We start from the raw sequence: 25,721 nt of genomic DNA on the forward strand, positions 1-25,721 counted from the left end.
CCGGAGCAAATTCTCACGTGACAACTGCCCTAGTGTGTGGAGTTTTGCTCTCAGGTCCAGGACGTACTGAACTTCGTTTTTACTGGGGCTCGGACCTTCCTCCCAGCTTTCTTTAACCAGGTCCAAAACCCCGCGTGGTTTTCTGCCAAACAGCAGTTCAAAGGGAGAAAGTCCCGTGGAGGCCTGGGGTACCTTGCGTACTGCAAACAGCAGAGGATCTAGCCACCTGTCCCATTTACCACTATCCCCGTGCACAAACTTACGGATCATGGTCTTCAAAGTCTTATTCAGGCGCTCAACGAGGCCGTCAGTTTGAGGGTGGTAAACACTTGTTCGAATGGACTTGATTCCCAATAATCCGTACAGTTCTCTCAGTGTTCGTGACATAAATTGTGTGCCTTGATCAGTCAGGATCTCTTTCGGGATCCCGACTCGGGAGATCACTTGAAACAGTGCCTGTGCAACACTCTTTGCAGATATGCTGCGCAGTGGCACTGCCTCTGGATATCGTGTTGCGTAATCCACCAGGACTAACACAAAGCGATATCCGCGTGCGCTTCGGTGAAATGGCCCGATGAGGTCCATCCCAATCCGCTCAAATGGGACCTCGATCAGCGGTAATGGGCGCAAAGGCGCTCTCGGGATGGCCGGTTGGTTAACCAACTGGCATTCGGGGCAGGACGCATACCAGCGGCGTACGTCTGCCCGAATGCCTGGCCAATAGAATCCGGCCATAACCCGGTTCAGTGTTTTTTCATACCCCATATGCCCAGCCATTGGGTTATAATGAGCCGCCTGGAAAACCATTTCCCGATGGCTTTTCGGGACCAACAACTGTGTTACTGTTTCTTCTGTCTGAGTGTCACGACTCACTCTGTACAACCTATCCCTGCACAATGAAAAGTGTGGATATGTTAACGCTGCGTCAGGGCGCACCATGTGACCATCAATTTTTATCACTTGGTCAAAGACACAGCGTAGAGTATCATCACGAGACTGCTCAAGTGGAAAATCTTCCATGGAGTCGAACACGGGAACCTGCGGCGCCTCCTCAGGAGGCGCTGCCGGTTCCCCCTCCCCGTCTGCAGTGTCGGGGAACCTCGCGTCACCACTGAGCACGGCGCACATATCCCATGTCCCTGCTGGTCGTGAGCGCACCCCCCACACACTGCCCAACCAATCTATCAAACCCAGGCCAATCCGTACCCAAAATCAGGGGGTGCACCAGGCAGGAACTAACCGCAGCCTTCAGCCTTTTCCCTTATAACGAATTTCCACTGGAACTACAGGGTATCTGTGAATATCCCCATGTACACACCTAATATCCACCCACCCCGCCTCTATCAAAGCCCCGGGTCGAATCAGATTCTGGTGAACTATGGACTGCGTGCAGCCTAAGTCCACCATTGCCTGATGTGTACCCCCCTGAATCCTTACCGGAACGCTGTACGTCCCTCCTGGACCGGCGGAGGGTGCCGGAGGGCCGACAACCCGGATCACCTGGCCGACCTCCATCAGCGGGCACTCGCGGCGAAAGTGACTGGGCTGCCCGCACCTCCAACACTCCTGCACTGCCACCTGAGGGACCCTCTGCAGGTCGAGAGCAGCACCTGTAGCGGCCGGAACCTGGGGTGGGAAGAGACGTGAGAGGTTAGTGCGGGGCAGTGGCGATGGTCGGGCAGTTGTGTGGTGCAGGGGCTCAGCTGAGAACTGCCCCCTTCGGGGCGCTGGTGTGGGACGGCTGGGCGTTGCTGGCCGAGCCTCCGGTGCCCGGCCCCGGGAGAAGACAGCCAGATGGTTCTCTGTGAGGGTGATTGCGGTCGCCAGCTCCACAGGTTGGTGACAGCGCACCCACTCTGCAGTCCCCGTCGGCTGCCCCTCCATAAACTGCTCCAGGATGATTTGCTCCAGCATCCTCTCCTCGCCGTTAGATCCCCCTGGCTGCAGCCACCTAGTCGCCGCGTCCTTCAGCTGCTGAGCGTAGGTAAAAGGCCGGTCCGTGGGGCCCAGTTTTATCCCCCTGAAACGGCGGCGATGGTCCTCCACCGAGTAGCCGAGGCGATCCAGCACTGCCCTCCTGATCGCCTTGTAATCGCGAGCGCGCGCCGGGAGGCCCAGCGCCGCTTTTTGGGCGTCCCCCGACAGGAGGGGAAGCACCCGTACCGCCCACTCTTCCTCTGGCCACCTGCATGCCTCCGCCGTTGCCTCAAACATCTCGAGGAAAGACTGTGGGTCATCCGTTGGCGACATCTTGTGCAGTGTGACTGCTGCGAGTGGGGGAGCTGGTGTTCCCGCTCCGGCCTGCTCCACCATCACCTCCAGCAGCTGGGTCTGTCGCTCTGACTGGTCCTGCAGCGCTGCCAGCTGCTGCCTGCTGAGAGCCGCCTGGTCACGGCTCATCGCCGCGACCTCCGCCAGCAACTGGGCCAGCATGGTGATCGGCTGTTGCGGTTCCGTCATCTCAGTTTTCCCTCCTGTCTTCGCTGAGTCCCTGTTCTGGCGCCAATGTGGCGTTCTTACAGCCACTGCGGGTTCTTTCAGCTGTAAGGATGACTGAGACCTGGTGCCAGTGTAAGGCTTTTATTTTATTCTTTTCTTTTTCCGTTTGCTCGGCTTGTTGCTCAGCTCTTTCAACCCGGTCTCCTTCCTGCGCTCCCTGCGCTGCGAGCCGGTTCGTTCTCCTTCTCACCTTCCTCCTGGTTCCAGCACGCTACTGTGTTTTATAAAGGAGAGTGATTAGACAAGTGGATGCTGGTGTACTAATCACTCACCTGGTGCCGCTCCCCTGAGCTCTCTCCACCTCTCTCCTGCAGCTCATGCACCACGCCCCCTCCACAACAACTTAAACTTTAGTTTCATGTTGTGTAAAAACTTAAAACGGGATAAGGCAACGGGTTTCCATGCGATTTTCTAGTAAACTCAACCAGTTCGGGTTAAGAGTGAAGGCCCATAGGTGCACTCATCCCCTTGTAAGGTGTCCAGTGCTACCATCAGGGGCTTCATCACAGTGCAGTACTCCCTTTCATTAAGGCACTTGCCTCCCAGTTTTACACACAGGGGATTCAGTTCATTCAAGGGAATTGTGATGATTCTAGAAATGGCCTCGTACAGGGAATTCCACCTTGTGGATGTGGGTACCATTAGCTTCCTGCGGCTGACTTCCTCCACCTATTCAGAGGCTAATATTGATTGACTTGCTTTAGTCCAAAAAGCAGTGCATTTTGCAATGCTACTCATATATACAGCCTTGGTGTCTGCACAGGCATTTAGATGTTTGTCAACATCGCTTTTTGAAATCAGGTTAACTGTGTGCGATGCACATCTGTAGTGTGGAGGGAGGCTAAATTGTCCATCAGCCAGATGCATTTGAGAGAGCTTCTATGACATCTGTAAAAGTCGGTTCGTCGTCATCAACTTCTTTATTTTCAGATTCAGACTCCAAATTACAGGGCTGACATACTCTGAATGCTTTGGCAATTGGATGCATTATCCGTTACTGTGGCAACAACTTTGCCATGCAGTCCATATGATGAATGGATTTCTTCAATCTCTGCTCCAATTACATCATAGGTGTGCCTGCCTCTAATTCTCTTCATGCTAAGCCTTGTTGCACTGTAAAGTGGAATTAATCCAGTGAACTTTTACACCCATAAAACTTTTATTATTCACCATCAAACAACAAACAAAGCCTTGGTTCTCCATTTTTCAGAATTTCAACAATATTTCACTTTAGCGAGTTAACTAATGTGATTAATACTACACTGCAAAACTCACTCATTATGTCGTATTCTCTTTCAAGTTATCCTTCAAATGATTTTCTCTGCGGTAGCTTGACACTGCTTTTTGTCGGTATTTGTTCTATGATGCGTTGGAATGATTTAGAGTCTACGGTGGAAATGGGCAATATGTACTGGACAATATAGCCAGACCAGCTTCTTCAGTTCAGCGGCACTAAGTCCTGTCGCTCTATCTAAATCTATTTTCACCTGTTTAGCAGGAGAGGGGCCGTGGGGGGTTTGCCCGGTGGGATTGGATGTGGTAGTGGTCATGTCAGCGGGGGGTTTCTCCATGAGTTTCACATTTCCGTGCCGACTTGCTCGGTGCTTGCTTAGGTTTGAGGTGGAATTTTTCGCTGTAGATCAAATTATTTCTTCTTACGCAGAGTGTGCAGCGGACGCTGATATTCAAAACTCAAAGTAATGTCGGTACTTCCAAGAATGAAACGCTGCATGGTCCTGCTCTCTCCCGCGCTCCATGTTATCTCTAGTTGATCTACACACTGATGTCGCACCGCTCATACATGATTGTCATGAGACACTCCTACAAACAAAATCACGGTTAAGCAATGCACTAACCAGTGTTGGTCAAGTTACTTTAAAAAAGTAATTAGTTACAGTTACTAGTTACTGCTCCCAAAAAGTAATTGAGTTAGTAACTCAGTTACCACATTGTTAAAGTAATTAGTTACACAGCAAAGTAACTGTGGCGTTATTTTTTATGTTCTATAACATCTTTAACATCAAATATGTTTATATTAACTGATTGAATTCATTCAAGGTAAACACAAGAAACTTGTGCTAAAGGAAAGAAAAAATAACAATGGACCAGACTCAGTGAATATTTCCCTATACGCCCTATATAGAAGATATAAAAACACTACATACAGTAATTTAGAATATTCGGTATTTATTTAAACTCAATAGATTGCAGCCTGCCATATGTTGCATGGAAATAAATTAATAAATAAATTCTGACCCGAAAAATCGAGTGTTGTTTGTTTTCGACCTCCCCGTGAGCTGTCACCTTACCGTGGTGGGGGGGTTTGCGTGCCCCAATGAGTCTGGGAGCTATGTTGTCTGGGGCTTTAAGCCCCTGGTAGGGTCACCCATGGCAAACAGATCCTAGATGAGGGACCAGACAAAGAACAGCTCACAAAACCCCTATGATGAACACTGGGGGTGTTTGGACACCGTGTTCCCTTGCCCGGACGCGGGTCACCGGGGCCCCCCCCTGGAGCCAGGCCCAGGGGTGGGGCCCGCCGGCGAGCGCCTGGTGGCCGGGTCTGTGCCCGTGGGGCTCGGTCGGGCACAGCCCGAAGAAAGGACACGGATCCCCCTTCCGACAGGCTCACCACCCGTGGGAGGGGCCATGGGGGTCGGGTGCAGTGTGAGCTGGGCGGCAGCCGAAGGCGGGGACCTTGGCGGTCTGATCCTCGGCTACTGAAGCTGGCTCTTGGGACGTGGAACGTCACCTCCCTGCTGGGGAAGGAGCCTGAGCTGGTGCGCGAGGCTGAGCGGTTCCGGCTAGATATAGTCGGACTCACCTCGACACATGGCTTGGGCTCCGGAACCAGCCTCCTCGAGAGGGGTTGGACTCTCTTCCACTCTGGAGTTGCCCGCGGTGAGAGGCGTAGAGCAGGTGTGGGCATACTTATTGCCCCCCGGCTGTGCGCCTGTACATTGGGGTTCACCCCGGTAGACGAGAGGGTAGCCTCCCTCCGCCTTAGGGTGGGGGGACGGGTCCTGACTGTTGTTTGTGCTTATGCACCGAGCGGCAGTTCAGAGTACCCACCCTTTTTGGAGTCCCTGGATGAGGCACTGGAGAGTGCTCCTCCGGGAGACTCCCTCGTCCTGCTGGGAGACTTCAATGCTCACGTGGGCAATGACAGTGAGACCTGGAGGGGCGTGATTGGGAGGAACGATCTGAATCAGAGTGGTGTTTTGTTGTTGGACTTCTGTGCTCGTCACGGACTGTCCATAACGAACACCATGTTCAGGCATAAGGGTGTCCATATGTGCACTTGGCACCAGGACACCCTAGGCCGCAGCTCGATGATCGACTTTGTGGTTGTATCGTCGGACTTGCGGCCGTATGTCCTGGACACTCGGGTGAAGAGAGGGGCAGAGCTGTCAACTGATCACCACCTGGTGGTGAGTTGGCTCCGCTGGTGGGGGAGGAAGCCGGTCAGACCTGGCAGGCCCAAACGTATTGTGAGGGTCTGTTGGGAACGGCTGGCGGAATCCCCTGTAAGGAGGAGTTTCAACTCCCACCTCCGGCAGAGCTTCAACCATGTCCCGGGGGAGGTGGGGGACATTGAGCCCGAATGGGCCATGTTCCGTGCCTCCATTGTTGAGGCGGCCGACCGGAGCTGTGGCCGTAAGGTGGTCGGTGCCTGTCGTGGCGGCAATCCCCGAACCCGCTGGTGGACACCAGTGGTGAGGGAAGCCGTCAAGCTGAAGAAGGAGTCCTATCGGGCCTTTTTGGCCAGTGGGACTCTGGAAGCAGCTGATGGATACCGACAGGCCAAGCGGAACGCGGCCTCGGCGGTTGCTGAGGCAAAAACTCGGGCTTGGGAGGAGTTCGGGGAGACCATGGAGAACGACTTCCGGACGGCCTCGAGGAGATTCTGGTCCGCCATCCGGCGGCTCAGGGGGGGGGAGCGGTGCACCGTCAACACCGTGTATTGTGAGGGCAGGGCTCTGCTGACTTCTACTAGGGACGTCGTGAGTCGGTGGGGGGAATACTTCGAGGGCCTCCTCAATCCTACCGACACGCCTTCCGATGAGGAGGCAGAGTTGGGGAGCTCGGACGTGGGATCTCCCATCTCTGGGGCTGAGGTCGCCGAGGTGGTCAAAAAACTCCTCGGTGGCAAGGCCCCGGGGGTGGATGAGGTCCGTCCTGAGTTCCTCAAGGCTCTGGATGTTGTGGGGCTGTCTTGGTTGACATGCCTCTGCAGCATCGCGTGGACATCGGGGGCAGTGCCTCTGGACTGGCAGATTGGGGTGGTGGTCCCCCTCTTTAAAAAGGGGGACCGGAGGGTGTGTTCCAACTATAGGGGGATCACACTCCTCAGCCTCCCTGGTAAGGTCTTTTCGGGGGTACTGGAGAGGAGGATCCGACGGATAGTCGAATCTCGGATTCAGGAGGTGCAGTGTGGTTTTCGTCCTGGCCGTGGAACAGTGGACCAGCTCTATACCCTCCGCAGGATCCTGGAGGGTGCATGGGAGTTCGCCCAACCGGTCTACATGTGTTTTGTGGACTTGGAGAAGGCGTTCGACCGTGTCCCTCGGGGACTCTTGTGGGGGGTGCTCCGGGAGTATGGAGTGCCGGACTCCTTGATACAGGCTGTTCGGTCCCTGTATGACCGGTGTCAGAGTTTGGTCCGCATTGCCGGCAGTAAGTCGGACATGTTTCCTGGGAGGGTTGGACTCCGTCAGGGCTGCCCTTTGTCACCGATTCTGTTCATAATTTTTATGGACAGAATTTCTAGGCGCAGCCAGGGCGTTGAGGGGGTCCGGTTTGGCGACCTCAGAATCGGGTCTCTGCTTTTTGCGGACGATTTGGTTCTGCTGGCGTCCTCAGGCCGTGACCTTCAGCTCTCACTGGAGCGGTTTGCAGCCGAGTGTGAAGCGGCTGGGATGAGAATCAGCACCTCCAAATCCGAGACCATGGTCCTCGGCCGGAAAAGGGTGGAATGCCCTCTCCGGGTCGGGAATGAGATCCTTCCCCAAGTGGAGGAGTTCAAGTATCTCGGGGTCTTGTTCACGAGTGAGGGACGAATGGAACAGGAGATTGACAGACGGATCGGTGCGGCGTCTGCAGTAATGCGGGCTCTGCACCGGCCCGTCGTGGTGAAGAAGGAGCTGAGCCAGAAGGCGAAGCTCTCGATTTACCGGTCAATCTATGTTCCTACCCTCACCTATGGTCACGAGCTGTGGGTAGTGACCGAAAGAACGAGATCGCGAATACAAGCGGCCGAAATGAGTTTCCTCCGCAGGGTGTCTGGGCTCTCCCTTAGAGATAGGGTGAGAAGCTCGGTCATCCGGGAGGGGCTCGGAGTAGAACCGCTGCTCCTCCGCATCGAGAGGAGTCAGATGAGGTGGCTCGGGCATCTAGTGAGAATGCCTCCTGGACGCCTCCCTGGTGAGGTGTTCCGGGCCCGTCCCACTGGGAGGAGGCCCCGGGGAAGACCCAGGACACGTTGGAGAGACTATGTTTCTTGGCTGGCCTGGGAACGCCTCGGGGTCCCCCCGGAAGAGCTGGAGGAAGTGGCCGGGGACAGGGACGTCTGGGTCTCTTTGCTCAAGCTGCTGCCCCCGCGACCCGATCCCCGGACCAGCGGAAGATGATGGATGGATGGTTTGTTTTCGAGTGGCTCCGTCTCCTTCGCTGGGGCTCACGCTAGCTGCATTTGGGCCTGGGGTTGGGTTAGTAGCTGCATTTGGGCCTGGGGTTGGGTTAGCTAGCTGCATTTGGGCCTGGGGTTGGGTTAGCAGCTGCATTTGGGCCTGGGGTTGGGTTAGCTAGCTGCATTTGGGCTTTGGGTTGGGTTAGCTAGCTGCATTTGGGCTTGGGGTTGGGTTAGCTAGTTGCATTTGGGCTTGGGGTTGGGTTAGCTAGTTGCATTTGGGCTTGGGGTTGGGTTAGCTAGCTGCATTTGAGCCTGGGGTTGGGTTAGCTAGCTGCAGTGGGGCTTGGGGTTGAGTTAGCAGTAATGTAAGGTGCTTCATTAGATTTGAGTTACTTGAGGCAGACCTGGATAAAGTTTTTTTCCCTGGGCATAGCGTGCATGTTACATACACATTCTTGCCTTTTATCTCCACGGGTGAGAAGTAGTGCCGGTACTTCCAGTTAGAGAACGCTACATTTGAACTTCCCTGGCTCGTCGCCGCTGTCTTGTGTGTGTTTAGCGCGTGCAGTGAGACAGCGTGAGTAGGGCATCCGTACATTCGCCCACACAGCCAATCATCATCGCATTTGCAACGGTGTCATCATCCCCACCCCTGCTCTCTCCAGGCAGCATGCAGCTGATGTGTAGCCGAAAGCCTACAACCAAAGTGTAGTAACGCGCCACTTTATATTCTCAGTAACGATAATGGCGTTGTAACGATGGGGAAAGTAATTAATTAGATTACTCCGTTACTGGAAAAATAACGCCGTTAGTAACGCCGTTAGTAACGCTGTTATACTTAAACGCCGTTACTCCCAACACTGGCAGTAACACAGCCTGCTTGTGGGAAAGTAACAGTAATCTAATTGCTGTTTTTGCAATTTTAATCCCTTACATTACTCGTTACTTGAAAAAAGTAGGGCTGGGCAAGTTAACTAGTTATTATCGCGTTAAAGCATTAATTATTTAACGCCCATAAATATTTTATCGCGTATTAACGCATTTTCATTTATTTATTAATTAGTTAGTTAATTAATTTAAAATAAAAAATAAAAAACATTTTGGGTGGCTTTTGTGCCTTTAACCCTTTTAATGCCGTGGTTGCAAAACTGCGACAGGACGCGATACTGAATTAAAATGCCTGTTGTGTGATGTAGAGTGTTAAATGTTGTTCAAACTCCATTCCACTGGGGGCAGACCTGTTCTACTTCATTCTTAACTCAGAATGACGTATGCCTCCAATGTATTTTATTCGAGGAAATCTCACTGAAACGTGTGGGATTTTAGCGGAGCTAACAGAGGTAGCAAAGTTTGATAAGCTAATGAACCAAACACCCCCAACCCTTTTGCGGTCATCAAAATTAAAGTTGCCCCAAATGCAAATGGTGGTGATAGTTCTGGTGTTCATGGGGAGGTTGGGGGACGTGGTGGTAGCACTGCACGCAGCGAAAACCGGGCTGGTGAAAGTCTTGGCGTTTTACCGCTCCGGCAACGCAGTGCCTGCTCATGGGGAGGGTTTGCAGGGTGATGGCGAAATGAGTGGAGGAAATGTTGGGGCGGGTGGAAGAGGTAAACGGGGTCAGAGAATGACTCGAGGGAGTAGTCGTGTCAGGGATGAAACTTCTTTCACCCGCGAGAGCCAGGCAGTGCGCAATGCCTGAAGGGGAGGGAGAGGGAGAGGTGGCCATCATGCAGCACCTGCTCCACGCAGAGCAAGCGTCCGTAGAGGAAGGAGAGGGAGAGGAAGCTTTGTGGGTGAAACCATTGACAATGACGGGTGGGAGCTTTTGGGCAATGACGGTGAGAGGCGGCATAATGATTAGATAAAACATTATGACGAACTGATTGGGTACAAAGGGGAAAGAGACATGAATGAGGATAATTCAGCCCTAAATTTCCTCTCACTGTTTCTAAATGACCAATTTTGGGATGTGCTTACAATTGAAACAAACAGATATGCACAGAAATTCTTAGCCTCCCATGACCTCCTGCCAAATTCTAGATTCCACGAGTGGTATGACATCACAGTCAATCAAATCAAAATCAAATCAAATTTATTTGTATAGCACATTTCATGTACAAACAGTTCAAAGTGCTTTACATAAAATAAAAGCATTGCAGCAGGGAGTGCAAGAAGCATTAAAAATACATAAAATAATATAAAGAGAAACTAATAAAATCATTTAAATGAATTTAAAATCAGGCAACAGTCTAGATAAGTTAAAAGATATTTCATGCATAGACACATGAGAAAAGAAATGTTTTTAACCTGGATTTAAAAATGTCTCCATTTGGTGAAAGTTTAATCTCCACTGGATGAGATGAAAGCCTTTATGGCTCTCCACTTGAGCATGGGCCTGGTTGAGAAGCATGAGATAGCTGATTATTGGAGTGAATTTGAGTCAACCCTTACACCAGGGTTTGGGAAAGTAATGTCCAGGAATAGTTTTCAAATTATTTTGTCATTCCTTCATTTCAACAACAACGAAAATTACATTGAGAGGGGGCAGCCAGGCCATGACAGACTTTTCAAGGTGCGGCCAATTATTGATGCTGTTTATGGGCCACGCAAACAGCTGTCATTGGATGAAATGACAATTGCTTTCAAGGGTAGGTCCACTCTGAAGCTGTACAATCCCCACAAGCCAGACAAATATGGCTACAAAGTCTTTGTCCTGAGCGAGGCCAAGTCAGGCTATGTGCTGGAATGGTCCATGTACACTGGCCAAAATGCTGACGAGCATGAGATAGGTGCATCACATCTCATTTTTCGTCAGCTAATGGCACCATATACAGGGAAAGGCCATGAAGTGCACATGGACAGTTATTACACCTTACCAGCCGTAGCGACTGAGTTGGCCAGCAAAGACACTGGCTTGTGTGGGACTGTCAGCAGTCAGAGGAGGGGCATGCCAAAGGCCCTGCGATGCCATGTTGCCCTTGAGAAAAGGTCATAGGCGTCGATTACGGGGGGGACGGTGGGGACATGTCCCCCCCACTATTTATGATTTGAATTTTGTCCCCACGACTTTTAAAAATGTGCTCTGATGCGACCGAAAAAAAATCCCCACATACTCAACCGAAATCGTCCTGTCTAAATCATGCGATAGGCGCGCACGAACATGTGAAAACCCCAATTTGGTATTTAGTCGTTTGATTTGCCGACTGAGCCACTGTAGAAACATGAAGTTGTAAAATGACAGCGGAGTCGGTGCATTCCAATGACGTCACACCAGAGGTCCGTTTCACGAAGCAGGTTTAGTGAAAACTCTGAGTTGATTAACTCTGAAATGAGAGAAACTTTTACTCAATAAACCTTGAGTTTCTCTCTGTCTCCGCCCTCTTTCAGCCATTTGATTTCCTCATTCATTCATTCAGTCAGCAGAGCGAGTTCTTCTACTTCAAGAAGTCCATCAGGCACAGTAGGAGGCGACTGTTTCCACCAAAATGTCCTTTTGACAACGATCCCGTGGATGAAGGTGCAGCATTACTGCGCAGAGAATTAAATATTCCTCAGGAGATGGTTATCAGACCGCATAGATTTTTGCATTTCCAGACAATTATCTTTTTGATCGGCACCATCAGAATTTTGTTGGGACAAAAGAAAAAAAAGACATAAAATACAAATAAATATTTGTATGAATAGGCTTAAAAAAATTATATAGGCCTATTATATTTTATAAAGACACTCGTGTCTTGGGGGTGGACTCTCTCAGCCACTGGCCTTCCGTTAGAGGTGGCGGTGCTGGGCACCACCCGTTTTACGGGCATCCCTCTTTCTGTTGGCTTAGTAGAAGTCTGTGTTAGTTTAAATAGGCTTAATTATTTAACAGAACATGATATAGATGAGAAGACATAGTTTATGTGTGTGAAAACAGCATTATGTTGGGAATAAAATAACTGCACAGTCAAATAGCCACTTAATATTTAAATATAGCACATTGAGTTGCCTGTAGTATGAAATGCGCTATATAAATAGATGCCTTGCCTTGCATTGCCTATTTACTTTACAGTGTAAAACATGATCAGAATGAGGTACCTCCATGCCGAGGTCTCACCTGTTTGAACAATGTTTTTATATTTCATCTTAAACTGCTGCCAACTGCGCTTCTCCCCCGCGGGATTGCACCTAAATGAAATAAATGAATGGGCTACCATTCAAGCAGTTTCCCTGTAATATTATTGTGATTGCAAAGGACTACATTTAAAATGACACTTTTACTGCTGCAGCGGTGTTGCACTTATTTCTAAAAACGTATTGAAACTCGCCGTATGAGCGCATTCGAGGTTGGTGAAAAACGTAGCCCCTCCTCTTCCCCGTTGCCATGGTGACTCGTCGAATCGGGGCTCCATTGATGCTGGCTTTTTAAAGTTGTAGTGCACACGCTAAACTCAAGGTCCTACTCAGAGTTGATTAAACTCACTCAAATCAGCGTTTCTGGAACCGAAAACTCAGAATTTTCTATCTCAGAGTAGATCAACTCAGAGTTCAGGAACAGACTCAGAGTTTGTTGAACCTGCTTTGTGAAACGGACCCCGGGTAAACCGCTTTCCCGGCGAAACTCATTTAGAGCTACTTCTACACAAACAAAAATGCAGCGTTTCTTCGCAACTTCGCTGGTGGTTCTTCCAAGGATAACTTTAGAGGATATACACAGGGTCGTGGAGTCACACTCACCAACACCACAGTCCAGGCTGAGGAAAGGGTACAAGTTCTTTGTGGAGTATATACACAGTTATCAAGGTAAATTGTCTAACGTTTTATTTTTATCAGTAGGCTACTCAATAGCCTTCCACATTCATGTTTTGTAATGATAAGCAAACCATATACGATCCATAGAAATCATCTGAAATATTGTCTGTGTGTGAAATGTGTGTTAAATATTTGTCATGTGTAGATTATAATATTATGAATATAATTTGCCATGGTGGCTATGAAGTCTCCGCGTGCAGCGTTAGCATTTTAGTATTAGGTTAGCCAAGGAAACGTTAAGCTAGTTATTTGCTTGTTTTTTTTAGCAACTCCTGAAAATAACATTCTGTATATGCTCAGTGTCAAATGTAGTTGGTGGAAAGGTGGTAGTGAGAGGCTCGATGAGGAGGAATGAGGAGCCCCACAGACTACAGGTTTCTGCTCGTTGGCCGAAGTCTGTGTTTGTTTTGATAGTCTGTCCGGACTAACAACTGCAGTTGCAGTTGCACTTTTCCCCTTTTTCTGTTGTTCAGATCATTTTCACTGTTCTTTCTTACAAACAGTACAGTAGCGTAATTAATTAACAGTAATTAATTCATGAATAAATACATAATTTCGAATCAGATCATAATGATATGGAAACATGAAATTAAAGGATATATTTTATAAACTCTGTATGCGTTCATAAAAAAAAAGGGCAGCTTATTAAACATGACGCTGGAATAGATCTAGAATGCGTTACTTTTTAATGTCCTGGTTGGTGGGTGGTCCGTGGGGGGCATAGAATGCATTACGTTTTTTGTCCCCACCACTTCTAAAACCAAACTGACGCCCTTGGAAAAGGTGATGACCCTGTGTTCATGCAAAAAGGCCAGATGTTGGCATATGCATGGCATGACACAAAGCGTCTCACCATGCTCTCAACGGTGCATGGGAACACATGTACCAGGAAGCGAATTCAAACCAAGCACAGTGACAGTGGGTACAGGGACATCAGCAGGCCTGTCTGTGTGGACCAGTACAACTCATTTATGGGTGGGGTTGATACCGCAGATCAGCGTATGAAGACGTACCTTTTCCCACACCGATCCAGGAAATGGTACAACAGAATCTTCAACACTATTCTGAGTACCAGTATGGTGAGTGCCCACATTTTATATAGTCAGTGTACTGCTACTCCACACAAGACGATGAAGGCTTTTGTGGTGGATGTTGTCACTGGACTGCTGGAGGGGTGGAGCAAGAAAGAGGTGAAAAGGGGGGGCAGGCCTTCAGTGGACAAGGGGAAATGCCAAGTAGACTGACAGAACGTCACTTTCTGCACAATGAGGATGACCGACCAGATTGCGTGGTGTGGTCTGATCGCACCCGCCCTAAAGGCCGCCACCAGACAAAGTACAGGTGTACTCAGTGTGGAGTGGGTCTGTGTGCTGTCCCCTGCAATGAGAGGTACCATACTCTCAAACATTTCAAACAGTGTCACCTGGATAGGTAGGCACACTTTAGGAGAGCCCCCCCCCCAAAAAAAAAACAAAAAACAAAAAAAAAAACACACACACCCTTACACACCTTACATGCATGTTTCCATATGACACTATACATAGGCTAGTTATAGTTACAGTTACAGTTGTGGTTATTTATGTAAATAGTTCTAGTTCTAGTTGTAGTTCTACATTATGTTCACTTTTTTCTGATTTTGTCTGAGTAGAGAGTAAGTGTGGAACATTGCATTTAGTGGGCGGGGAAATGTTGAAATAACTTCAACATTTATGCAAAATATTTTCAAAATTCAATATGGGCATCACCCTATAACATCACAGTATTCAAATCAGATGTGTAAATTTACTCCAGACATAAACATTGGGTTATTATAAATGTTTGCTTCATCTTCAGTTACACTCAATATCACCAATGTCATCTCACAGTCTTATGAGATTTTTATGCTGACAGTCAAAAGACCCACCGACCATTGCTTGTGCACTACTGTATATTAATTACAATATGCATTGCTAGTTTACAATGTATTGTTTTCCCAATCCTACTGTATGTGTACAACATAATTAGTGATGGTAGGGGGAAAATATTGTAAAATATGTAATCATTTATTCAAATGTATTGGAAATTTTAGATCTTTCATTATAAATTCAAAATGGCCACCACCATATGACGTCATAATATGCAAATTAGGTGGGGACATTTACTCCCAAAATAAACTTTGGGTCATCCACAACATTTCTCTAATTTACTGTTAGGCTCTATCTGTTACCACTGCCCAGCCACAACATTTTGAAATTTTGATGTCCAAACCCAGCATTTTCACAAAAATAACCGACCATTGCTTGTGCGCTATATTATTGTACTATATTAGTTACAATATGCATTACTGGTTTACAATTTATTGTTTTCCTAATCATACTGTATGTGTACACCATAATTAGTGATGGTAGGGGGCAAATATTGTAAAATATATGCAATTATTTATTCAAATGTTTGGATAATTTCTATCATTAATTATAAGTTCAAAATGGCCGCCACCCTATGACGTCATAATATGCAAATTAGATGGGGAAATTTACCCCCAAAATAAACTTTGGGTCATCCACAACAATTTTCTAATTCACAGTTAGGCTCTATCTGCTACCACTGTCTAGCCACAACCTTTTGAAATTTTGATGCCCAAACCCAGCATTTTCACAAAAATAACCATGCAACAATAATGCATAACTTAAACATAACTGGGTTAACAATTTTGCTGTACAGAATCATCATTTCTGGACTTATGTAGGTCACTGTTTGTTTGTGGATAATGCTATGTGATTCCACTGCTGTGTTACTTGTTTAAATTCAGGCAACCATGGTTATAAAACTATTAAATGAAATTCTTTGCTTTGTTCCCCGCCCTGGATGTCCAAATATAATAAAAGATAAGATAAAATAAGCATGCAAAAACAATATTATATCAGGATTCTTAAATAAAATTGAGATTTTAGAAAAATATAGCCTGTGTACGTAAATGTGCAGTAGTGCGCTACATTAGCTGTCTTTGTGCAGTAGTCAGCAATAAGGTGATTGTGATTGTGCAAAATTGCAATTACATTCAAGTAGTCACGGTGAGTAAGAGACAGTTGCAGTAGGTGACCACAAGGGGGTCCGTTCAGTCTTTGGCAGAATTCAGTGATCTGATGGCAGTGGGAAAAAAAAGAGTTTTTAAATCGGGTGGTTTTGCATTTCACACTCCTGAACCTCCGTCCTGAGGGCAGAAGTGAGAACAGTCCATGCTGGGGGTGTGTGGGGTCTTTGATGATGGAAGCAGCTCCTCTGTGGACTCTCCGTTGGTAGATGCTCAGCAGAGATGGTTGTGGTGTCCTTGTGATTTTAGATGCAGTCTTTACCACTCTCTGCAGGCGTTTGCGGTCTTTCACGGTGGAGCTGCCGTACCATACAGTGATCGAGGTGGTTAAGATGGATTCAATGACGCAGCTGTAGAAGTTGCTGAGAATCTTGGGTGACATGCCAAATTTTCCCAGCCTCCTCAGGAAGTATAGCCGCTGCTGAGCCTTCTTTACCACCTGTGTGGTGTTGAATGTCCAGGTGAGGTCATTACTGAGGTGGACCCCCAGATATTTAAAGCTGCTCACCCTCTCCACCTCCAGGCCTTGGATAGACAGTGGCTGATGAGGTCTCCTCTCCCTCCTCATGTCCACTATCATTTCCTTGGTCTTGTCTGTGTTCAGGGTGAGGTTGTTGTCTCCACACCATGTCCCCAGGCTGTCCACCTCCCTCCTGTAAGCTGCCTCGTCTCCGCCAGTGATGCGTCCAATCACAGCAGTGTCGTCAGCAAACTTAAGGATGATGTTGTCGGGGTGAGAGGCGGCACAGTCGTGGGTGAACAGGGTGTAGAGGATAGGGCTGAACAAATAAATAGGTCTTAAGTTGCCTTTTGAAGGTGTCAACAGACTCCATCAAACGCAGAGAGAGCGGAAGATCGTTCCAAAGCCTGGGAGCAGCAGCCTGGAAGGATCTGTCTCCTCTGGTCCGGAAACGAGTGCGTGGCGCCATCAGTAGGTTCTGATCCACAGACCTCAGATCCTGAGCTGGGGTGTAAGACTGGATCAGATCACTGATGTAGGGTGGAGCCTGACCATATTACATTTCAATTGGTACACACATAAACATCCATCCATCCATTTTCTATACCCGCTGAATCCGTCGGTTTGGGTCGCGGGGGGGCTGGAGCCTATCCCAGCGGTCAATGGGCGAGAGGCGGGTTACACCCTGGACAGGCCGCCAGTCCATCACAGGGACACACAGAGACAAACCAGACAAACAACCATACACGCGCACACTCACTCCTAAGGACAATTTTTAGAGACCGTACATAAACAATGCAAGCTAAATCATTTAAATTGTGCTAAATAGTTACAACATTTGTACTCATAAAATCCTCATGATAGTCTCGATCATATGAATATGGCCTCCCTTATCACCATGGGATGGAAAATGATGATTGTCTGAACGCCTGTTGAGCAAAATGAACCTGAACACCCCTTCAATTTCAGCCTCATCATCTGACTGAGCCCCAGCAGTGACACTATCACTCCCAAGGCAAAAAACCCATTTATTTTCAAAGCTTAGTAAATCCAGATGCAATTTGAAGATGGGAAGATTTCAAAGAGGGAGTGGATGAGAATGATCTATCTCTTTCTCATATTACACTTTCCTTAAATTTATAATCAGGGCATCCTTTTCACTTCAGCTCTATGATTCTTGTCTCTCCACACTGTTTAATTTCTGTATTTGCAGAGAGGTTATGACATAATGGATACTGCATGGATTCATTCACCGGCAGGAAAAAAGAGAATAAATACAAACAAATTGGAAATTACTTCAACAAGTAAACTCCTTCCCTTTTAGGAGACATATTCTTTAGTATATTTAAAGGGGACAGAGTACTTTTCTCTCAGTGTTGGATTATGGTGATACAATTTATATGCATGCGCCCTTATGCTTCCTCAAGAAGCTGGACGCAGTTTATCATTCTGTATTGCGATTTGTAACAGGTGCCCCCTTAAGAACTCACCATTTTGATCTATACTCTAAAGTCCAATGGCCATCTCTGTATTTAAGGCGTAAATTGCATATGTTACTTTTTATTGCTAAGGCATTGTTGGGTAAACTTCCCCATTATATCTGTAATTTATTGACTCTTTGCACTTCATCTTATGGTACACGTTCCTCACAGAAGTTGTTGCAGTCTTGCACTCCTCGTACTGAATTAGGGAAGACAGGCTTTTCTTTTTATGCTCCTCACCTATGGAATGAGTTGCAGAATATATTGTGTATGGATTCTCTGCCCTCTTTGGAGACTTTTAAGAGGGAAATTAATGCTGTTTACACAGAGGAATGTCATTGTTTTTAAACATACACCACATAACCTTGATCTGATGCTATGTTTTATGTAGGCCTAAGTTTATCATTATTATTTTTTCTCTTAATGTATTTTTTGTAAGTTTATTTTCCTTATTATATGTTTTGTGTCTGTCTGCGTCTGGAACTGTATGTAAGCTGCCATTTTGACCAGGACTCCCTGGCAGAAGAGACTCTTACTCTCAATGGGACAATCCTGGCTAAATAAAGGAAAATAAATAAATAAATAAACATACCTTCGAAAAGTCTTTTTTTTTTTTCTTCTGTTCTTTAAAGTATATATTTGGTTGTTTTGAACTGGCAGGTTAATAAAATGTCAAACTCGTTACGAGGAAAATATTCAGTACTTGATACCATTTTCGATGAAATGGAGAAAGAAATGACTATTTAAGAGCTATAAGATGTTTTTGATGAACAGCTTCAGATTAACTTGCAGTACTGGGCTGCACAGTGATAGTGGTTAGCACCGTCACCAGGTTTGAATCCCGGCTGGTTTGCAAGAGTGAGTGTGAGGTTGTGTGTCTGGTTTGTCTATGTGTGGCCCTGTGATGGAGTGGCGGCCTGTCCAGGGTGTACCCCGCCTCTCACCCAGTGGTGGCTGGGATAGGCTCCAGCGCCCCTGTGACCCTAAATAAGAGGGTAAGCGGGTATGGAAAATGGATGGATGGAACTTGCAGAACTGGGTCTTCCAACTGAAAATAGGAGCCGCAGCAGAAAAAGGAGCACTGCTAGTCACGTTGCCTCGAAGTTTTCTGACCCACATGCAGAATCACTCGGAGAACCAGTAAGATTTAAACGTTTTATTTACAGTGATAGACAGGAATCCGGAAAACAGGACAATGTGGACACATGAAAAAGTTCACAAGAAGGCAGATTCTTTTTTAAATACTTTCACATTCAGGCTGGAAGTACCATCAGGGTTACAGGGTGATCCTTCTTCTCCTTATAAGCACCAGCCAACTTGATGTCAGATTGGCCCCAGGTGTGCAATGACCCAACAAAGATCCTCTCTGCAGCCGGAACACTCACTCTCACACAAAACAAAAACACCAAATCCTAACATTACACCCCCCCAAGGACCGCCCCCCGGCGAAGAAGAAGGGCGAGAAGCCCAACAGTCCCGAACAAGATCAGCATCTAAAATAAAGGAACGAGGAATCCAAGACCGTTCTTCAGGCCCATAACCCAATCAACCAGATACTGGAAAACTCGTCCCCGGCGAGAGGCATCTAGAATCCTCCGAATGGTGAATGCCGGGTGGCCGTCAATGGTCCGGGCGGGTGGAGGGGGTCTGGAAGGAAGGCAAAATGGACTGGACAAGACAGGCTTGATCAGAGAAATATGAAACACGGGCCAGGCGTCGGTTTTACACTAAACACAAACACCAAATCCTAACACTGCTTAAATCAATTTTAATCACAGATAAATACTTTGGTCAAAACAGACAAACTGAGATTATCCAACTTTCATTTTCTTCTAAGAAAAAAACATCACCAAGTTACGGATGAGATCTTGTACCTTGAGGTCGTATCCAGGACAATGTACATCCGGGTCAGTTAGGCCCATGGGAACGAACGAAAACAAACCAAGTAGTAGTTTAAAAGTAAAAGACCAAAACATTTATTTAAATATAGAAGCCAAAAAATAGAAAATTAAATAGATAAATCAACAAATAAATTCCTTAATTCTAATCCCATCTGCAAATATTGAGCCTCAGCCACAGTGGTGCATGAAACACACAGTGCACCTTCTTTTATAGATTTACCTTATAAAGGCACAACAATTTTATGTCGGAAGGTGATCTTTGCCCACTGTTTACCAGGGGTGGAAAGTAACGAATTACATTTACTCACGTTACTGTAATTGAGTACTTTTTATGAGTAGTTTTTGAAATGTGTAATTTTTACTTTTACTCGAGTACATTTTGACCCAAGTACTTTTACTTCGCTACATTTGAAACCCCTCACGTTACTGAGTAAAACAAATATTGTTGGTGAAAAATTAAATGCGGGCGGAAATTTAAACAGCTGTCCCGGAACTGAAAGTCAATTGCGTGGCCTTGCCTTGCGCGCGCCCTTTCCATTGTTAAATAATCTGGTGTGGTGGATCTAGTAGGCTACATGCGCTTTGGAAGATGGCTGTTGCTAACCTAGACGTGGACACTTTGGAGGAGGAAAGGTCCGAAGACGAAGAGGATACACATTCTGGAGGAGACGAAAGCCAGAAAAACCCGTGGAAAAAATTTAGAAAAATTATTCGTATTCAAACGCACAAAAAAGGCAATAATGTGATTATGCAGTGCAAGATGTGCCTGCCAGCCAAAACAGAGCTTTCGGCTTTCAGAACATCGACTTCAAACTTACGAAAGCATGTGGTGGTAAGTTAGCACATGTGTTTTTCTCTCTTACATCCCAAACGGTTTATTTACTGTTTTTTTTGTGCTTCCCATGTAAGCACAATGTGCTTTCATGATATTATTATTTTCCACCCTGATCAAGCGAAGCAGACGAAGGAATAGCTAGCTCGCCTCACATTTTAAAAACCTGCTTTAGTGATCAGCCAAACATTAAGAAGCTGTCTCTGAAACTCAACACAGGCCTTCCAGCCTCAGCTGCCTGTGAGAGGCTTTTTAGTTCAGCCGGGTTGCTCTTCACAGCAAGACTCAGGCTACGTGCCCACGACAACGGTAACGACAGATAAATGCAGAACATTTCGACAGATGTGCCTATCTTGCACACGGCGACGGCGTTTTTAGGAGTTCAAAACGGAGAAAACGCAAACGCCCTCCAGAGTGGAGATCTTGAAAACGATCCAACCTCTCGTCGCCATAGGAACAGTTCAAAACGCAGAAGTGCGTTTTTTGCACACATTAAGTGGGTAGTTCTCCATGAACGACTCCCATATCTCACTATATTTATTTTGGACACTCTCCCAATCCACATTATCCACTGCCTTCCTGGCTTTGTAGTTCAGTGTCGTGTTCAGGAGCAACTGGACCTCATCATCTGTCCAAACAAAGTTTGAAGGCGTACTGTTGTTGCTGCCGCGCTTCGGCATTTTCTTCCAACTGACGCGGAGGAAGTAGCCACAAAACAGGCATTTCTCATATTTATTAATATATAACAATATAACTCATATAACAATACCAAAGGTATTGTTGCTACTGCCACCTACGTCCGGGGCGTGCATACTACATCGGCAAACTGCGAGTTTTATACGTTTTCCCTGTTCCCATGGATAGACAGATATCCACCCCAAGCGCTCGTGAGAACGCAGATAAATTGTGGAGGAAAAAAAACGGACATCTGCGTTTATGCTTCAGAGCGTTGTCGTGGGCACGTAGCCTTACAGCAAAAAAACTTCAAAAATCAGCTGCTGCTGAAATTGAACAAGAGCTTTTCCGTTCTAAAGTTGTAGATTATGGGCAGATTTGTGGGATCCTGTGGGTACTGTATTTTGTATAGTGGGATCCTGTGAGCACTTACTTTAAAATTGTGGGATCCTGTGGCATTTTGTTTTATTTTGAGATGTGGGATCCTGTGGCATTTTGTTTCATTTGGAGATGTGGGATCCTGTGGCATTTTATTGTTGAATAGTGGGATCCTGTGGCATTTTAGTTTGATTTGTGGTATCCTGTGGGCACTTAATTTTGTGTGCATTTTGTTTTTTTAATACTTTGATTGTAGTTTAAATTTCTTTATTCTTATCATAGTGTTGTCCGTTGGACAATAGGACTGAAAATTGTTTGCACTTTATGGTACAAGTTGTGACTGTCCTTGTGAGGAAGTATGTTCCTGAGCCCAGTTGATCTTTTGCAAGTGTGGATGTGCACTTTAATACACCTCGAAATCGATTAAAACAACTTGTACTGAATTTGATTCATGACTCGTCCTTTTTTGCATTAAGAAACTGAAAGTAATTAAGTAACTTTTACTCAAATTACATTTTAAATTAAGTAATTTTGTACTTTTACTCAAGTAAATTTGAGATGGGTAATTTTACTTTTACTCTGAGTAGAATTTAGGCAAAGTAAAGATACTTTTACTTAAAGTTCCCATGGCATGGTATAGTAGCGGCGCTTTAAATGGGCTTTCGGAGGCTTCAGGATGTGATACCCCCAGGCGTTCTCAAAATTCACCCGGAAAACGCAGATTTGGCCTCTTAGAATAAAGCAGCATTTCAGCACTTTCTCCAGTGCCCTGTTTTCCTAATGAGAAGCAAGGAGGAGCGCGAGGGGTGTGTCATGGCTGAAGGGGGGCGTGTCTGATTCTCTGTTTTGGCTACACGCATGTTAGCTGCCTGCCAGTAGGAAAAAAAAAAAATAGAAATGGCAGGTGAGCAAACCGTCGTACCGTTCGCCTTCGACCCGGAATCGGACCCTGAAGCCGAGGCGCAAGCAGTTCAGCAACAAACTGCAGATCAGCAGCGGCTTCAGCAAAACGTCTCAGAATGGTGAGTTTGAAATGTTATGTCTGGAAACGTTTATAGTTGGGTCGGTCCGAACCACTTAGCCTACGGTAGCCTAATTAGAGCAGAAATTGTAGTCACTACATCAGGACTACCTAAAATATTATTTTTGCTTACAAAGCGTATAAGTTCCCAACTTATTTTGTAATGTGGGCACGTATTTGCAGTGCTAACATTAGTGAGTATGGCTGCTGGCATCTCCAGTCTCTACACCAAGTAACTTTCTCCTTGTCGCCTTGCATTGTACCAAATTATTTCCCATAGTACACATTGCCAACATGTTATGAAAAACAACTGTAATAAACGCCGGTGGGTAATTTCATGAAAATTGCAATTGCAATTACCCCCACAAACACTGTCCTGTTTGGCAAATGATTCTCTGCCCAGTGTTGACATAAGGAGAGCGATTTATAACCAAGTTTTCTAGACAAAAAGGTTTACATGCTATAATATACAAAAAAAACATACCTCATCATATCCTGACCAGGTGCTGGATCCAAAGTGTAACTACACGAAGTGAAACTTATGCTACATATTTCTGTGTACACCTTTTTAGTAGCCTGTCTTCACTGGGAACAGCCAGCTGTGCGTTGCCCATGTAGTTATACAGTAGCCTATGGCATGCAAAAAACATGATAGTATCCTGACCAGCATGTAATTATTCTCCATGCTCACCTGTTAACTCATTTACTTGCCACTAAAGATGTTTCATTGTTATATTTGCCGGCATTACCTGAAAACAGAATATCATTACACTGCCTTTTTTTTTTAATAATAATAGGTGTCAATGTGGAATTTGCGAGATAATGCCCACAGAAAGGGAGAATAGATGCTGCATGGAGATCCCTCAGGTAACACTGTAAACATTTGGATCTACCTGTTCCTGAAATGACACTTACCATGTCTAGTTCTAATCTTTATTAGGTCACAGCACTACTAGGAGAAGTGGCGGCAGAGCCAGCATGTATGCTGGATCATCCAGGGTTTGAGCCGGTCTGTCTCAATGTATATTCGCTACAAACCGCTGGGCGAGTCTACAGGCACCATTTTGGCAGTTTACGCCTGAGAAGAACGCATCGGTAAGCGTTGTAAAATAATTACTCATAGCCACATACATAGAGTTTACAGTATACCCACCCAATAGAGCCTGATAATTCAACTATGCAGACAGTATGAAGAGTCTTTGTATATTTATTTACAAGACATTATTAAAACACAATCAAGAATAATCCATAGGAATATGTAAATATGTACAACATAGCAATAACAGAAGAACAACAACATTCTCTGCAAGTGTCATTTTTTCTATCTGTTCTTCCAGGCGCTTCAGGTATTTGGCCTACAGGCAGTTCGTGGCGTGGTGCTGGGGCTTTTTGGGTCGCCGGATCAGAGTGGTCATTCCTGCCTGTGTGGTCCTGCGTATCCGTGCCGAGTACCCCGATGATGAAGGACACTGCACCGGGTTTAGACTGCCTCGCATGTGAAAAATTAGGTCCATCAGGACATCCACATACCCTTTCACACAGAACATTCATACACACTGTACACGCACAACATTTGTATATTTCAGTTAGTCATTTGTACATTTCAATGTTTATTTTTATATCTATTTATATATTTATATTTGTTCTATATATTTATGTTTGTTTAGATTTATATTTCTCACATTTTTTGTATTCCTATTTGTTGGAATTAACCTCAGTAAATTTGATAAAGGCAAAAGTAGTTGGACTTGAATTCTTGAACTTTTGAGGTCTTACCAAAGGTTGGCTTAGTCTTTTGACGTTTGACTGTGCACTCTCCCTTCTTGGATTTGGGAAAGGAGATTTTGAAGAGAGGTACACCGTCTGCTGTCTGGGCCTGTGGTCGGTTCGCATTTTCATTAAAGTGGATCGCCGCCAAGTACAGTCTGAAAGTACAAGAAACAATGTGTAAACAGTGTTTCTCACAGAATTTTCATTTGTCATGGTGGTGGGGGTTAGCTGGTAGAGACACATGCATCATCATGGGAGAGCATATGAAAAGCTCTTTTCCAAAATGCTATAGAAGCTGTTCTCATTACTTTTTTCAAATCTGATTTCAAGCATCAGGAAAAGTGATATTAGCTGAGATTTACATAACATGTTGAAACATTTAAATGCTGCTTTTAATGGTAGTAAGAAATAAAACAATATTTTTGAAAGTAGGTATAAAGCATTTTGGAAAAAGCTTTTCATATATTGTGAAGTTTCATAGGAACTATGATCTGAAAACCCCATAAAAGTATACATTTTTTGGTAAATCAAATATAAATTACATTCACAAGACAATCTTTTCAGGGGACCTGGTCTAGGTGTTTCGTGGAGAAACCCGGCTCACTAATGACATTTCAGACAACAAAAACTTTAAAAAACTACAAGGTAAAACATCTCACCTGCATTCCAATATAGAGAAAGACAACATTCTTCGGTGTGGCTGCAGTCCTAGTGACAATGGGGTCAGTCTGGCAGGCAGCATCCCTGGTCCGGGATGTCTGGACGTGAGCACTTGATGTGCTGGCCAGTGAAGAGTGAACCTGATGCAGACAGAGAGCACACATCTCATGGTTCGAAAGCCGAGCATTACACTCGTGATAAACTGGCGAGTCACGACAGATTTGAAGTCAAAACTGTGTTCGAATTGACAGATACATAATGGTGTATGTTCGAGGGTAGTCAGCAAACCCGATCGCGTATCCCACACGAAAGACGCAGAAACGACTCGACGTAAAAAAAAGAAAAAAAAAAAAAGGTCACCAAACCGTAACAAATGCTTACAAAATATAAAGTCACCAATCGAAAGAAAGGCTTACAAAATATGAATTGTTTTCGTCGGGCGTCATTTTCCGTGTAACGGACGTATCTAGCCGCAGAACATAACTAGACTTGCTTACCTAAGTATTCATGCTTTATGTAGTCCCCTACACGTAAGATACTTGGTCAAAAG

General features: G+C 45.9%; 1 protein-coding gene across 1 annotated transcript; it reads left to right on the forward strand.

Annotated features, from left to right (window-relative positions):
• The first annotated feature begins 22,669 nt into the window (after positions 1–22,669).
• Positions 22,670–24,641, forward strand: LOC142384069 (P2X purinoceptor 7-like). Its single transcript, XM_075470012.1, has 4 exons — positions 22,670–22,742; positions 23,539–23,608; positions 23,682–23,836; positions 24,079–24,641. The coding sequence occupies exons 2-4, from the start codon at positions 23,564–23,566 to the stop codon at positions 24,239–24,241; spliced, it is 363 nt and encodes a 120-aa protein (XP_075326127.1). The 5' UTR covers positions 22,670–22,742; positions 23,539–23,563; the 3' UTR covers positions 24,242–24,641.
• Positions 24,642–25,721: the final 1,080 nt, after the last annotated feature.

This window comes from Odontesthes bonariensis, chromosome 1 (assembly GCF_027942865.1).
Source record: "Odontesthes bonariensis isolate fOdoBon6 chromosome 1, fOdoBon6.hap1, whole genome shotgun sequence".
Classification (NCBI taxonomy): domain Eukaryota; kingdom Metazoa; phylum Chordata; class Actinopteri; order Atheriniformes; family Atherinopsidae; genus Odontesthes; species Odontesthes bonariensis.

Bases quoted from the DNA above. Each gene is read 5' to 3' on its own strand.
- LOC142384069 (XM_075470012.1), top strand. From the start codon at position 23,564: ATGCCCACAGAAAGGGAGAATAGATGCTGCATGGAGATCCCTCAG. The intron at 23,609-23,681 runs GTAACACTGTAA...AATCTTTATTAG, and splicing joins GCTGCATGGAGATCCCTCAG to GTCACAGCACTACTAGGAGA. The intron at 23,837-24,078 runs GTAAGCGTTGTA...CTGTTCTTCCAG, and splicing joins CGCCTGAGAAGAACGCATCG to GCGCTTCAGGTATTTGGCCT.